The 16,705-nt window shown below is 42.9% G+C and overlaps 1 protein-coding gene and 1 long non-coding RNA gene across 2 annotated transcripts in view; one reads left to right on the top strand and one right to left on the bottom strand.

Moving 5' to 3' along the window:
- Positions 1-766: 766 nt before the first annotated feature.
- frzb (frizzled related protein) lies at positions 767-8,838 on the bottom strand. Its single transcript, XM_048535058.2, has 6 exons — positions 8,046-8,838; positions 7,344-7,403; positions 3,045-3,110; positions 2,195-2,399; positions 2,023-2,086; positions 767-1,639 (listed from the first exon to the last, which is right to left on the bottom strand). Exons 1-6 carry the CDS (start codon positions 8,497-8,499, stop codon positions 1,496-1,498), a joined length of 993 nt encoding a protein of 330 aa, XP_048391015.1. The 5' UTR covers positions 8,500-8,838; the 3' UTR covers positions 767-1,495.
- The window catches only part of LOC125454373 (uncharacterized), a 27,302-nt gene continuing 12,807 nt past the window's right edge, over positions 2,211-16,705 (top strand). The window contains exons 1-2 of the long non-coding RNA XR_007247974.2: positions 2,211-2,681; positions 3,779-3,893. This is a non-coding gene — a long non-coding RNA (uncharacterized LOC125454373). The remainder of the gene's footprint in view (positions 2,682-3,778; positions 3,894-16,705) is intronic.

The raw sequence follows: 16,705 nt of genomic DNA, 5'->3' as shown, positions 1-16,705 counted from the left end.
GTTCTTAACCCAAACTCAGATTGTTGTCAGTTACTAAAAGTTTGATTATCATTACATCATTTATGTCACTATCGTCTATCCCTTGCCCTGGGAATTGTGCTTTGAATTAACTGTGAGTACGCAAGTGCTTTTGGCTTTGTATAACAAATGATTTGTTCACCTTTATATTTAATCAAGCAACCTGTAACACAAGGAGTACTGTATCTGCGTTCCTCTGAAATGCTTGTTGGCTCATATAGTTAGACAATGTCATTCAAATAAGGTTTCTGGGTTTTGGCTCGTCCAGCTGATTTTCTAATCAGATAGCCTCACAGAACTGATGTGTGTCTGGGAAATGAAATAACAATCATTTGTTCTGTCTTATTGAATTATGTCTTTTCCCAAGCAGTAAAAGTTTGGCTTGGGGCTTTTAACAGCCTAATCCATTTAAGATTGCCAGATAAACTTAATGTAGGCTAGGTAAAGAAGAAGTAATTTAAAATAAAAAATGAAAAATATACCAATTAACATATGTACTTGAATTTATCCATGCTTCAAAATATTCAGCTTTGGAAACTGCCAGCCACAGGATTATATGTCACTGCTTTAATCACTAAACCAGCTTGTTTTGAAGGCTTAAACATAAATTAAATTCTATCTATTATAGAGGTGACCTCACTCTCTCAGTACCTTTAGTTGAAGGTCATAAATAAAGCTGAACTAAATAATCATTTCTTGTATACGTAATACCGCAGTGGGCTTAATTTCATCACAAAACCCAGTCAAATGAGTTTGAAAGTTATTTATTTAATAGTTCATAAAACATAACATTTTAAAACTAATTTAATGCAAGCTTTGCTTATCTTTCTATCACACAATCGTCTTGCAGTTTGTACATTTTCTCTGATACTAATCGTAGATATAATTGGATAAAGCTGATGTAACAAACAACCAAATAACATTGGCATGTTTATATCCAGTGTTTGTTTTACAAGTGCTGTTGGTCGTCCCCATGCTTCTTAGCTCACAATACTGCCTTAACTGAGCAACTTGTACACATTAGGGTCATCGGATCTGGCATGCAACAATTCCGTTTTTGGGGGGCTAGACAGTCTTAGCCTTGAGACATCAACTATACCAGAACATTCTGATCCTTACACACTCCAGACCCTTGTTCAGACATTCTTTCAATGAAATATGTGACCACAGTCTCAGGGTTGCGTAACCTAGAAACGCAATAGATGTGTACCATCGGATTAATAGCAGCTCGTCAAACTCACTCCCCAGCGTGTTCTGAGACAGTCTTCACAAACGAGGGTAGTGCAGGGATTCGATGCTGCTTTCTTTTTTATAACACTAATAATCGTGCAAAAAAAGGACAAAAAGACAAAGTTATAGAATAGCTAAATTTCATAGTCGTTATTAGGACATACGTGCAATAGTGCAATTTTCTTGTGCCACTCCAAGAATGCAGACTTTTTTTTACATTGTCCAAAGGACTTCTCGTGCAAAATGTTTAATGACGTGCTGACTTTGCATTCCTGCCTTTTTTCCTCTGTTTGGATGCAACTGCTGTATCTCTGGGTTGTAGACGCTTCTCTCTGTTTGCTAGGCCGCTCCTCCCTTTTCTCCTATCCTGGCGGAGTTTCTGGTCCCAGTTCTGACATTGACAAAACACCAGCTTAACTCAAAGATTATACATTAGATTTTGTTTGCAGAAATACGCAAATTAGACAATCAACAAAAACTAAGGGCGTTCAACGTTCTCGCCACATTTACCCTACGTACCATCATGATCTTTCGTTTGATGATTGTTGTGGTCAAAACAATAAGAGTTGGACCGGTATAACGCGACCTGAAATATAAACACGCAATGCTCCAAGTACCCAGTGGCCCTCTAGGGAGAGGACTTGGGCAGGGTTGGTCTCAAAGTCAGGACCTATCTAACCCTCCATAACGAGGCTTGAGTGTTTCCAGCATCTCATGTTGTTTCCGATCTCTAGCATCCGAAATGTTTTGCTTTGCACGCGAGTTAAAGTTTACCTTGATTCTTTTCCCAAGTCGATCCTTCCATTTCACGGCTATGGAACCCTCCACCAAAAGTAATCTGTGGGGGAAAAAAAAACACCCCAAGTGCGACTCAATTAGCACCGATCAAATTCCCCAGCAAAATGATAGCAACAGGCTCGCAACGGTGCAAGACGTCTGTTTGTACCTTGCTCTTTCTTCATCCTCGTAGCCCATGATAACATACTCCTCGTTGGTTTTAATTTCAGGGCAGAGACACGCCGAACTCGTGTGAAGCGTGACCGTTTCCTTCGGAATATTCACCAGGGAGGATTTCAAGACATCTTTCACCTCCACCGTCGTGGCGACGTCGTGACATTTATTTCTCACTTCTTTCACTTTGGCGCGAATGACTGGAATGAGTTTCCCAAAACAAATAAACAGCACACTGAGCACACTGGTGGCTGCAGCCCATTTCATTTCCTCTACCCTCACTCACTTTGGTGGGGAAAGCAGTTGGAGGAAGCCCTGGGCTGTCTGCCAGCAAATTGACCGCTTTTACCAAATTTGTGCAAAGTCGGTGTAAGTAAAGGCGCGACAGGAATCCTAATGCTTTCTGTGTCAAACTTCTATAGTTTACCCAGCAATTAACTCGGCATTTCTTAGTCAAGGATGAAAACAATGCTGGCTAAGTGGTAAGTACTATGCACTCAAAATGTTCCTCTAATCGGGTAGTGGGGTTTAACTTTTAACATATTAGATGGCACCACCGAAACTATGTGGAACAAACTAAAATTCTTATTTTATATAACATCATTTGATTCGAAAATAACGCCGATTTCAGAATTGCCAGCAATCAATCGTTTTCTTAAACTGTAGGTAACAGAATTTGCAGTTAAATTCCTGATGGATAGCCCCAAAGACTACGTTCGAATGAATAAGTGAATTTGTTCGAGGTACAGACTCCAGCACCGTCCCCTTTTGGTTTCTGCCTTATACCTCCCCTCACCCCCAAAACGATTCGATTCCACGAGCTCTCGCCCATAAAGGCCACTTACCGTAATTGTAGTTATTCTTCAGGTAAACTTTCTGAGTGAGTTTTACTGCAGGGCACTTGCAGCTGTCTGTAGAGGAGCAGAGATGTGAGGTGAAGTTTCCCCAGACTGTAAGTCAAAGCAGTTACCACCTCGTTCTAGCCTAAAGGACGGACTCGGTAGTCTGTGCCCGCAGCGAATACTATCCAAACAACCTTCAGTCATCACAGTATTCCCTGAACATTTATCAGGCAGTGTGAAAGGTATTGGGGAACAGTGTAACGTGGTGTGCCATTTAATAATGTAAATGCACAACGACAAGTATATTGGGAAGGTTCATATACTTCAGGAAAGAAATGGTCAGTGTTATCTTTTGGGAATAAAATATATTTTGAGGGTTGTGGGGGGCGCAGAACAGCCACCGACTGGGACACTAGCAAAGCCATATGCGAGCTTGGTACACATGTTATGTGAAGATTTCTTGAGGACAACCTTCCAGAGTTCCCATTTGTCGGCCACGTATCAATGAGACGCCAGGATTTTACGTTATACCTGAATGCTTGTTAATATCGAAAGGTAGGGGTAGCAGGGAACAAGCAGGGTTATCATAAGGAAGTTTAAATGCTGTGACAGGGGATTGGCTGATAGGAGGACTTGTACAATGTTTGATGCTTGCTGGGTGGTAGGGATTGTCCAAGGCATGAGAGTTGGGTTCCACAGGCTAGTGGTGAACGTATTTTTTTCCTTTATTCATTCAGGGAATGAGGGCGTCACTGACTAGGCAGCATTTATTGTCCACCCCTATTTGCCCAGAGGACAGTTCAGTGTCAACCACATTGCTGTGGGTCTGAGGTCACACGCAAGCCAGTGCAGGTAAGGCAGTTTCCTTCCTTAAAGGACATTAGTGTACCAGATGGATTTTTCCTGAAATTGAAAATAGATTCATGGTCATCATTAGATACTTAATCCAAGACATTGTAATGAATTCAAATTCCACCATCTGCCATGGCGGGATTCAAATCAATGTCCCCAGAATGCTATCCGGGTCTCTGAATTAACAGTCTAACGATAATACCACCAGGCTATTTGCAAACTGTCTCCAGCACTCACCTGACTTTCCATACCATCAACCCCGCCCCCACCTCCAAAAAGCGTGGTAATTTCCTAACAGAAAATGGGCATCTGGGGAAATGTTCCTTTGTAAGACCGTCATTCCTTACACTGAAAGTTGTTCTTTGTGACTAAATTCATTGAGAATAATTGAAATGCTTATTCTGAAGAAACTAGGAAAGGTGACTGGGTTTGTTGTATCAGAGATAATGGGAACTGCAGATGCTGGAGATTGCTGAAGAAGTTACCCTCCACCCTCCGGACCAACCTCAGGGAATCTCTCTCCCACTGCAACTCTCCTGTAATCTCTTCAGCCTTGAAACTGCTCGACCATGTCCTGAAGCAAACCAGCTACCACAGTCACATCACCTTCCTCAGCACCTGCCTACGGAACCGGATCATCCCCAATGGACTACAGTCCACATTCAAGCCTTCCCAATTTGGCCCCAGCTGTGACCACCTCTACACCCAGAGCATTCAGACCCTTCAGTGTTTCTCCCTGCGAGTCCTGAAACAGACACTCGCAGTCATGCGCCGGCATCTCCAGGCACTGCAATCCAGCCTGCCCCAGTTCAGAGCCTCCCTCTCCCAGACCTGCAAAGGACCTCTCCGGTTTTTTATCCTCCGCAGGATCCCTCTCTGATGAAGTGTCTAGGCCCGAAACGTCAGCTTTTGCGCCCCTAAGATGCTGTGTTCATCCAGCTCCACACTTTGTTATCAAGGTGACTGGGTTTACCCGGATTCAACACTTTAACTGCACGTGGAGTGCACAAACTCCCTCTGTCCCCCCTCCCTCAAACCACATGTAATAGACCTCAACCAGAACACAGCAAATTGTTGTCTTCTCTCGATGAGGAACTCTCCTCCCGTCCCGTTCTCCATCTTCTCACCCCTCCCCAGCGGTGCTTCTCCCCAAATCCCTTCTCGGAATTCACACACTCCCTTCCCTGGAATCCTTTGGCTCTTCCACTCCCTGATGTGTTTCTCACTGGCACCCGCCGGCAGCTCCGATCTAATTCTGACTACTGCTTCATTCTTAGCCCTTCACAGAGCAACTCTTGTGCTGCCGGCCAGCATCCATGATTTATTGGGAGGTCAGCAATTCCCAGCCGCAGCACAGAATCTGCTCCTGCAACAACACGGCAGCGCCAAGTACCAGCGACAGGAGTGGGAAGAACATAGTAAACGGAGCTCGGGTAATAAATCTGCTGTTGTAGCGTTCCAGCGGCTGATTTATGTCCCCGGGAAAGAAAAAGTGCGTGAGTTTACAAAACACATGCGCCTCCCTTTTTTTGTTGCTGAGGAAATGCCCTCAATGCTGAGGCCTCGCTGCGATGTGTGCGAGTGTTTAGTGAATGTTGCACTAATTTTGACCCCATCTGCCCGCTTCCCGCATCCCCGTATTAGGCTTTCCTTCGGCCATCTAATATCCTCTTCAATGTGATTACACTTGTTTGCTGCAATCACTTGCTGGCGGGGTAGTTTCCTGCACAGCGTCACCACCCTCACGGAGGGTAGAGTAAGACGTTGTGTCTTGGATTGGATTTTTCTATCAGTGACCGCGGCCCTAGTTTAGCTGAAGCCGACACGAAGTGAGGGAGTGAGTGAGAGATGGGAGCGTGAATGTTGTCCCTTGAACAACATTCTGATGGTGCTCCATCTGAACTCTCTTCGCTGAAGGAAGAAGCTCCGACATGTCGCTGTTCTAGATCGGGTAGTGCGAAAACAAGAATTGGCCCTTAACAGAAGATTTGGGCTTTCAAAGTTGGAACGCCAGCGCACATACAGTTACCCCAATTTTGCAGTGTCAAGCGGCGGGTGAAAGTCTTTCTGCGCGCGTTTGGAAAGATGGCCTGCTTCGCCCGACCTTACTGTGTGTAACAAGATGATGCCCCTCACTGTTTGCAGCATGAAGAGCCAATGAAGGCGAGTCCGGAGCAGGGCGACTCCCTTCACGTTGCGAGATCTCTCGGGTACCAGGTGGGATCTAGACTGGTGTGACCATAGAGAGGCAGTAGCATGAGGATGGTGACATGCTTTGTAGTGCAAGGTGTAGAACGAACAATAAACATTTGACTTCAGCTGTATTTTCTCAATTGGCAACCGAGATGTAAAAAGAAAACTCTGGGGCAGCTCTATCTTTCCATTCATTCACCGCATTTGTTTGGAATGAAAGTTCCACTTCTACATGTGCAGTTCGCGGGTCAGTGAACCCCGTGCTCTGTTTCAGATGACTTACTTGACGCTTGGAGAAGGCGGCACATCCAGCAGCCCCCAACTTGGCCCACAACTGCCAATTATTATAACCTTCAAGTTGGCAAGCTATCCGTATCCTTTGCACAGTCTGGTGCCCATTTAGTGATTAACGACACCTTGCAGTTTTAACGATCGAAAGTAGGACACAAACGGCCATAAAGCTGTACAGCATGGAAACTGACCCTTCCATCCAACTTGTCCCTGCCGACCAGATATCCTACATAAATCTAGTCCCATTTGCCAGCATTTGGCCCCGTATCCCTCTAAACCCTGAGCTAACAAGGTGTGGAGCTGGATGAACACAGCAGGCCAAGCAGTATCAGAGGAGCGGGAAGGCTGACGTTTCAGGCCTCGACCCTTCTGACGATTGTGCAGATTCTCCAGCATCTGCAGTTCCTACTATCTCCCTCTAAACCCTTCCTATTCATAAACCCATCCACATGCCTTTTAAATGTTGTCACTGTACCAGCCTCCACCACTTCCTCTGGCAGTTCATTCCATACACACACCATCCTCTGCGTGAAAAAGTTGCTCGTTAGGCCCCTGTAGTACCTTTCTCCTCTCACCTTAAACTTCTGTCCTCTAGTTTTGGACTCCCCAACCCTGGGGAAAAGACCTTGGTTTGAACAAGCATTAGTGATTATCACCCGTAATGAGTTAACTTCTCAGGCGGGAAGATTTTTTTTCTGCAGGGAATGTTGCTTATACAGATGGCCCGTTCACCAATATGTGGGTTTTTGACATTCGAGGCTATTCCAAGGACGCACGGTCTGTATCCTGCTTTGGTGCTTTTCAATTGCACTGACGATTTGAAATGTTATTTATGGTCATTTTACCGTTTTTTTTCTGAAATATTTATTTCGTACGTGCACGTGGACCAAGTACATGTTTAATCTCAGACAGGCCGAGGGTATATCTCGCATAGTCTTTTGTGGCAACGTGAACAAAATGACTTACCGCCTCCCAAGTTCCTGCAGTTATTAATAGGAGAATGCACAGAAAGATCCGGAACTGTTTCTTCAAAAAATAAAGCAAAAGTAGCTCCGTTACATTTTTATAATAGACTTTGATTTTGCTGAGAAATTGGTGAAAACAGATGAAATCGCCTGAACTGGTTAAGAATATTGTATATGTTTTGGTAAACATAAAGCAGGATTGTGTTTTGCAGTTCAGCTGAATGGGAAATTTCGACAAAAATTCTAGACATCCTATATGTTCCTGTGACACGGAGATCACCAGCACATTTTTTCCCCCCAACAAATGCTGCCGATCTGGTGGAAACCTGCAAATGTCACATAAAGCCTCTCTTACCCAAGGAGCTGCACAGTTTGGGGTGGGGGGAATGAACAGATTAGAAGTTACAAGGCAAAGGTCCTAGAGTTTGCAAGTTGATTAAGACGCGGTTGTGGGAGCTGTTTCACGGAAGTATGCACAACTAGAATTTAGTTGGAAAGTTGAATACAGATTGCAAAGCGGTTTGAAATGACCATTTCTAATTTACATCCTAGGATCTATGGACTTAGTGATTCCCTGGCTTGTATTTCTCTTTACAATTGGGAAAGAGAAACCCAGGAGCATTCCCTTGTTCCAAATCTTCGGGATTTGTGCAGGCAAGCTTTCCCCCTGCGGTTTCGAGCCCCGCAACAGTGATAAACTCACCAGGTGCATCAGCTGTCACGATGGCTTCGGGGGAGATGCAGACCCCGCGGTCGTAGACCGGGAACTCTTCGCAGGCGAGGTTCTCTGGCCAGCTATGGTTGTACCGCTTCATGACCGGCTCACAGCCGTCCCTCGCTCTCTCGCACACCGACTTACACGGCTTGATGGGCTCGTGTTGGAAGTCGATGGCGCAGATGGGCGCGTACATGGCACACAGGAAGAACAGCAAGACCGGGCTGCATTGAATGCCCACCAGCCCTTCGTACTGCTCGATAGCCAGCACGGCGTTATCCTGGGTGCTGTGGTGCAGATGGTTCGGCATCTTGGTCATGTTCCAGGGCATCGATTTGCACATGGGGATCCGGATTGGCTCACAGGCAGCGGCTTCTGCCATGCGAGCCGGAGCCAGCCAAGTCATCCACAACACGGCGCAGGAAAGCCCAAAGCGCAGCATGTTCACCGGGACCCCGGTTTGCAATGTTTGCTGCTCCCCACGCCAATTGTCCTAGATCCTTGCGACCGGGAACCTCCTCAGTATCTTAGCCCCGCTGGAGCTCTGAGGGAACTCTCCTCCCCAGCGCCCTGTCGCTATCCCCTTCCCGCCTCTAAGTCACCAGACTCCAGGGGAGGGGAGTTTGTTTAAATCCTTGTATCTTTCTGACCAAACAGGGCGCTCTCCTTCCTTCAAGCCAGTCGCCTAATGAGTGCGTCTACATCACCAGCTCTTTTATAACTTTTCCAACAGCAGCCCTATGACGCGATCTTGTCTAGTTCCATTCGAGATGCAGTCAAATGACTGTAAGGTCTGGAGTTTAAGATTCTTTTTAATCACCAATAAAATAGGTTCCTCGTGTTTTATGGGCGTGTTCACATCGCCTCTTGTTCAGGCAGTTAATGTTTTCTTAGGTCAAGATCACTGCCAACGTTTCTGACTGCTGTCTGTACATAGAACAGGCGACTTAAAGAAATTAGCTCACAAACTGAGCTTAAACTTCGAGCTCGCAGAACAAATAAAAAGACTCACGAAGTACACTCACAACAATGCTCCGGCAAGATTACACTTATTTCCTGAAAGACGAGTTTGAAGACTGGAACATAAAGTGAAAATGTCCTCGAGGCACGGTGAAAGTAAAGATTTGTGGCTGTTTTATTAGGATGAGTCATTAATAGTTACAAGGATGGAGTACGATGCTAAAAGTTTGAAGTGATTGAAATTACAATTTGCATTGTACGCTCAGCATATTGCCGCACAATGTGGCTTCTAAATCTCCGAGAGAGAGGCGTTGGTACACGTTCAGTTTCTTTCTCTCGTGAAAGAGATCAATACTCTAACACTCGACAACATGTGTAAATGCCCAGGTGATCTGGTTTACCATGGCCGGGGATGTATGTACCAGCGGCAGGACGCAATATTAGGAACAATCCTAAAACAATCAAACGTCTTCCCATTGTCCGATCTCCCACTTGTGGCGAGCTTCCTTTAAAATTTGCCACGTGACTTCATACACTGCCAGGCGAATCGGATGTTAATGGAAAGTAAGAGACCCTTATGTATTATTGCGCTATATAAGAGATCTTCACAATTGTCATGTTTTATTATCCAGACTCAATTTCTTTGAAATATTACCCTGCAGCGTTACATACGCTATGATTTGTCGATCATGAGATAACTTGAGTGGTTATTTTTGTGGGTGTTATTATTGTCTCAAATAAATTAGCCCTGGTAACTGGGCTTGTGACATGTCTGGCACTAACACTAATGCATATTGTCCCTATTAACCAACAGATGATTAATTGCAACCTCCCCTGTACAAACAAGGCTGTGATAGCTTAAGTGTCAAGAGACCAAAGTATGCACATTACAAATACGACCGCGTAAACTTTAAATAGTGATCGATGATAAATGTACTTGTAAAGGGTTTTGCCATTTTAACATGTTGCCCAATTCTCTGTAAATGTCAAAATTAAAAGAATCCTAATGCACTCACGAAGCAAGCGCAAACCTTTTTTTTCAGATGCAAACCTACAGGAATAGGTAGGATTAATTTATAGGGTTAATCAGTTTTCGAATATTGTGGTTGACAGGGTTCAGTTCATGGTATCAACCCCTGGCTTCATGGCCCTTTCAGTGCAAAAGCATTCTGAGTATATCCTACACGAGATTATGGCAAAGGTTAACCTTCTAACACTTTATTAATTGATTTTGCACTTTAAAATAGAATGCATGCCTGATGTTTGATGTTTTTTGGCATTATCCATGAATGCAAGTCTTATCAAGTTCGACTTTCTGATTGTGACATTCTTGTAAAGAAGTGCCTTTATGAAGTACCCTGCAAATACTTTGCCACTCGCCCTCACATTCACTGTTCCTTAATGGTAAATTCTTTGAGAAATTCTGGGAGATTCTGTTCTGGGAGAAATCATTCCATTTGGTTGGCACATTTTCCTTGCTAGAAGGGACTGTTCAAACTGCAGTAGCACACCACTTAGGCTTTCATAGAGCAGCACTGTTAGCAGCAGATATGGACAAGTTTATAGCCCACACTATCCCATTCTTCCATCTACCAACAGCTGTAAGGCATTAATTTAGAAGGAAGTGGTATTGGCATAGCTGTTGTTTGAATAGTGGCTTTACCATTAGTCTTAAGACAAGGCTGCTCTTTTCCTGCTCAATCGTAATATTAAGTTAACAGAAAGTTTGGCCTTGTCCAATTTTTTGACATGCATCTCAAGTATTTTTCTTGTCCAATTATCATTATGTGAGAAATGCTGACCACATCTCTGCTCCCACTGAAATAGTTTCTATCACTAATTTATTAAAGTTTTTAGTCCTTCAAAATGATACAGCATCCATCAAAAAAAATCACCTTTTAAGATTTTAGAGGCCTCTCTAAGAATTGGATGTGCATTTGATGGAAAGTGCAAAATAATTTTGGCAATCATAACTGTTTTTATTCACTTACAACAAGGTTAGATTGCTACAGCTCAGTTGTCCACTGCCTTATTCATTTGTTCTTTAAATAGTTCATTTTATATCAATCTTTCTTTTGATTTTGCTTTGGTTGTCTTTCCTGAAATTCTTCCTTTTACATTTAAGGTTTTCTTTTGTGCCTTATGAAAGGAATAGCAATTCCTAGAAATGAAACACCTCACTCTAGGTACACTATCAATGTCAAGTACATTGGGTTTGATAGCGCAAACAACTTAACATTTTCTTTCTAAAATATCGTCCATTTATAGAACTTGTTTAAATACATTCCAATACATTTTGTCTTATTAAGTGCAATAAAATTAAATTTTTCTCCTTTCAGTGCATTCTTAGGCACTTCAAAACAATTGCAACATTCTTAGTATTTAATATATGCACCTTTTCAGATATATACCTGATGGCAAATCATTTCAAATTCAAAACTACAAAAAGTCATTCAGTCAACGTTATACAGCATGGAAACAGATCGCTTGGTCCAACTCGTCCATGCTGACCAGCTATCCTAAATTAAATCTAGTCCTATTTGCCAGCATTTGGCTCATATCCCTCTAAACACTTCCTGTTCATCCAGATGCCTTTTAAGTGTTGCTATTGTGCTGGTCTCCACCAGTTCCTCTGGCAGCTCATTCCATACATACATCACCCTGTGTATGAAAAACATTGCACCTTAGGTCCCTTTTAACTCTTTCTTCTCTCACTTTGAACCTAGCCCTTTAGTTTTGGACACCCCCACTGCAGGGAAAAGACCTTAGGTATTCACTCTATCCATGCCCCTCATGACTTTATAACTTTGATAAGGTTACCCTTCAGGCTCTGATGCTCCAGGGAAAATAGCCTCAGCCACTCCCTAAAGCACAAACGCTCCAAACCTGGCAACGTCATTGTTAATCTTTTCTGAACCCTTTCAACAGTGCAATAGAATCTAACTTTTGTCTGAACAGCATGTTTTACTTTGTAGGGCTTCAATGTGATGTCCGTATTTTTGAGTATTCCTTATCATTTCTGGTTCATTAGCTAAAAGGGCTTTGGCAACCGCTTTTCCGCACTGCAACTCCGCAGCAGCTCCCCTGAGCCTTCGTGAGCCCTTCAGCATGTAGCCCTGCACCTTGATAGTGTTTGTTTACACTTTATGCATGACAGCTCTTTCAATAGAAACCCAATGAGTTCCAAGCGGACCAAGGAGTTGCTCACTGTTCTGCTGGCTCTCCAGCCCCAGCTGATGTTTGTTTTGGTGTACTTCCCTGGAAATGGCTTGTACAGCAAAGTCCTGCACTATGGAACTGCTCAGGGTGAACCTTAACAAAAAGAAACTCTCCCAAATCTTGTTTGAAAAGGCGCTTCCACAGGGAGGTAGACAACAGTCTCTTCCTCACCACTGCTTCCTTGAGAGGAGTATGTGGAAGGAGTAAGACTCCAGCATGTAGGAAGGACTTCTCTCACCCCTTGCAACCTATATCTTGGTGCTGTTTAAAAACTATGACAATCAGGAATTCTGTCAAAGGACCTTTATAGTTTGCTGAGGGAATCATCTCCTATTCCCATATGGTCTCAATAACTTACATGTAGACCACTGTTGGTTGGATTTGCAGTCAAAGTTATCATTCTGTATAAACACTTGCATAAAGGACAGAAACCAACATAAGGTAACTCACTTTACTCTGTTTTGACAATGTACATTTGCCATAGAAACACTCATGTAATGTGGTGATGTTGAAGGCAGTATTGGAAAGGAAGCTATTTAGTTTTAAAGCCCAGTAGCTGTTATCTCGGCAAATTAGTGACTCAGCCTAGAAGCAAATAATTTTGTGTTGTCAGCTTGCACTCACTAGAAATTGGATACAAATTGTTTAAATGCATTACGATTAGGATCCTTTTAAACTTTTTTAACAAAAAATTTTTCATCTCATTCATTGGGACTTTTTTTGTAATACTGGGGTAAGTTATACAAAACATCATTTACACTAAGTCCTGGCAGAATTTATTTGGTAATTTTTGAAGCAAAATCAAAATACCTAGCAAACACATCAAGGACAACAGGGAAGGCTGCAGGGAGATTGAGGACAGGCTTTCAATGGGAAGTTAGGTCATTTTATTGTAATTTGTAAAGTTTCTGGATAAAACATAATGGAAACAGTGATTCCTACAGACAGCAATGGAAGAGAATGTTATTTGGAGAAAATTTGGCATACATGGCACAATTAATTTAGCAAGTCTAATTGGATAAGATACCAGGGACTTTTTGCAAAGAGGAATTGGTGACCTACACACATGTATTGAAGGAAATAATGTTATGAAAAATAAACTTAGTGACATAACAAAGAAGGATCAGAGAGACTTGAGCTGAGCAGGGGAAAAAGAGAAATCTGAAGCGTCTTCTGTTTAGCGATCAAAAGAAAAGGAAAAATTTCAGTGAAAAGGCCTTCAACTTATAATTAGAGCAGCAGGACAATGACTGTTTTTTGAACCTCTTATTGGCTGGAAACTATCATCTTTGGCAGCTGACCGTGTTGGAAGGATAGCCTTTTGTTGTTTTTGCTCTATTTAACTATCTTTTGAGTCAGGCTATTAGAGGTAAAATTAACAAGATTGCTAAGGCTGATGTCCTTAAACTAGGAAGAGAAAAAACAATGCTAGGGTATTTATAATAATTTAAATTAAGTGCATGATTGCTTTGATGAAATAGGATTCAAATTCTTATAGTGCTTTTTCATGACATGTCTCAAAATGCTTTACAGCCAAAGGAGTATTTTTGAAGTGTAGCCACTGTTGTGACATAGAAAGCCCAGCTGAGGTTGGGTACCAGCAGGGCCAGTCAGTACCTGACCTCATTACAGCTTTGTTCCAAATATGTATAATTGAGCTGAACTCCAGAGAGCGAATGCAAGCTATATTACTACCTTTCCTCCATCAGAAGTGGTGTATTTATTAATGATCAGCACCGTGACTCAGTGGTTAGAAATGCTGCCTCACAGCACCAGGGACCCAGGTTTGACTCCAGCCTCAGGCAACTGTCTGTGTGCAGTTTGCACATTCTCCCTATGCCTGTACAGGTTTCCTCCCACGGTCCAGCAACGTGCAAGTTAGGTGGATTGGCCACGCTAAATTGCCTGTAGTGTCCGGGAATGTGCAGGCTGTATGCATGGGAAATACAGGGTTGCAGGGATAGGTTTAGGGGCCTGGGTCTGGATGGGATGCTCTTCAGAGGGTCAGCATGGACACAATGGGCTGAATGGCCTGCTTCAACATTTTAGGTGTACTGTGATTGCTCAATGCTCAACTTCAGTTGAGACCCCTCAGATACTGGAGGAGTCCATGCCCATGTGCAGCGAAACTTGGACAATATTTAGGTTTGGGCTGAAAAGTGACAAGTGAATATTCAATCTCCATGTGTGCCAGCCAATGTTCCTCTCCAACACGGGAGAGTCTAGCCATCTCCCTTTTACAAACAATGTCATTACCATTGCCGAATTCTGTACTAACAACACCCTGGGAGTTACCAGTGATCAGAAGCCAGACTGGATCAGCTATACAAGTTCTGTCACTACAAGCACAGGTCAGAGGCTGGATATTCTATGCCAATTGACTCACTTCTCACTCCCCAAAGCCTATCCACCATCAGCATGACATAAGTCAGCAGTCTGATGGAAATACCATTAGTCTGAATGTGTGCAGCCCCAACACCACTAAAGGAGTTCAACACCATTTAGATCAAAGTAATCCACCTGACTAGCACCCCATCCACTACCTTAAAACTTTATTGTCTCCACCAACAATACAGTGGCAGCAGTATGTACCATCCACAAAACAAAAAGAGATGCAGGGAAACAGCACAACCTGCAGGCTCTGTCCTAAGCCACACACTATCCTGAGTTGTAATAGTGTTGCCATTTCTTTAATGCTATTGGGTCAAAATTCTGGAACTTCCTGTCGGCACTGTGAGTGATCCTACACCCTAAGGGCTGCAGTAGTTCAAGGAGGAGGGTCATCACCCCTTTTCCAGCACAATTTGCAATGAGTCGTAAATGCTGGTTTAGATATAGATGGCGCGACCAGAGAACAAACAAAAAAAAATCTGTCGAGGGAGCCATTGTGGCATAATACATGTCAACAAATATCCACAATAATAGTTATGCTTGTAGATTATTCTATAAATCTACACATACACATTAACTTTAATATTCAATATGGTAATTCTAGAATAAGAATTGTACAGTTGACTCTGTAAACCAAATTTCCTGAATCATTTTACACTTCCATCCACAGACCATCTACTGGTTCTACAACAATTAGCAATTTTCCCTATAGTACTCCATGAAGACTACAGCATGATGCCCAATTTGAAGCATAGTGGTACCTTCAAACAAATTCTATTCACCACCTGCACTTGTCCCCAAGCCCAAAAATTGCCAGATCAGTGTCAGTCACCTTTGAAAAGTTTACCTTTCTCAATAAAATCCCTTTGCTGGTAAGTTCTTACTGGACACACCTAGATTGTATATCCTGTACTCCATTGAGATAGAAATTCATTCACCTCAAACTGATCCCTCAAAAGAGACTAATGCTGTAATTCTATGCAAGGAATGTTGACCACTTCCTGCTGACTAGAGATTTGGAGCATGGGGGGGATGAAATGACTAACAAGCAAGTGTGCCCTACTGAGAACTATTTCAGCACTGACAGTGGTGAAGGTTAAACACCACATCAGGCTAGTTACACTTATCTGAAGCACAATCTATTCATCACCCACCAATGTTGGTAAGAGAAGGAAAAAGATGGACAAAGACAATGATTTCTTTGTCTAATCCTGTCCCTGAACCCACTTCTTGTTGTTGCATTGCCATTCTGATATCAACTTTCTCATCACCTCCATACAGGGATAAACTTGTAGTAGATCATCACAGCCAGGTTCTAATCCTCTTGGCCTATCCATCTCAGTACCCTTTGCACAGACTCATTTTCTTCAAGCTCCTTATTTTCCTATCCCCCTCAATTCTCCACGTGATTCTCGAACTTCAGTTCTTGCTGTTCCTTCTCATTCTGATGAGCTATTTCCATCACCAACAATTGCAATATGTGTTTGGAAAACATTAAGAGAACTTCAAGCCCCAGCGTTAGGTTCCCAGGGAGATAGAATTAGAAACAAAAGGAATTATGCTAAATCTGTAACAGGGTTACAGCACTCTGAGCTATTCTGGTCACAAATATTATACAAAAGAATAGAGAAGTGCAGAAAAAGGTGCAGAGTCCCGATTTACAAGGATGATACCAGAAATGCATGAGATTGCATTTCAAGATTGGAGCAGACTGGGTCTCTTTTCTCTTGAAAAAAGGTTGAGGCGAATAAAGGTCTTTAAAATTATGAAAGGTTTAACAGAGTGGATACAGATAAGGGAAAGGCATAGCAAGCAACTATAAACATAACAGATGCTAAAAAGCCCATAAAGTGTGCTGGATAAACTTCTTTGTACAAAGAGTGGTGAGAATATGGAATTCTACTACAGGAATTGGGTGAAGTAAATAACATAGATACATTTAAAATGAAGCTAGGCGAGCATGAAGGCAAAGTGAATAGACGGTTGCAATGGTTGACTTAGAAGAGGCAAGATGGAGGAGGCTCCAGTGCAGCAGGAACACTGGTATTGATTGGATGGCCTGAATGGCCTTTTGTGTG

Source organism: Stegostoma tigrinum, chromosome 7 (assembly GCF_030684315.1).
Source record: "Stegostoma tigrinum isolate sSteTig4 chromosome 7, sSteTig4.hap1, whole genome shotgun sequence".
NCBI classification, from domain to species: domain Eukaryota; kingdom Metazoa; phylum Chordata; class Chondrichthyes; order Orectolobiformes; family Stegostomatidae; genus Stegostoma; species Stegostoma tigrinum.
The sequence above is the reverse complement of the archived record's forward strand: the minus strand, read 5'-3'. Positions and strand labels throughout refer to the sequence as shown.

What these genes read in the sequence shown, in the direction of transcription:
- frzb (XM_048535058.2), bottom strand. Translation starts at nt 8,499, where the DNA reads ATGCTGCGCTTTGGGCTTTCCTGCGCCGTGTTGTGGATGACTTGGCTG. An exon ending in CGTGACAGCTGATGCACCTG is followed by an intron (nt 7,404 to 8,045) that starts GTGAGTTTATCA and finishes TATTTTTTGAAG; the next exon opens with AAACAGTTCCGGATCTTTCT. An exon ending in GAAGAATAACTACAATTACG is followed by an intron (nt 2,400 to 3,044) that starts GTAAGTGGCCTT and finishes AACTCATTCCAG; the next exon opens with TCATTCGCGCCAAAGTGAAA.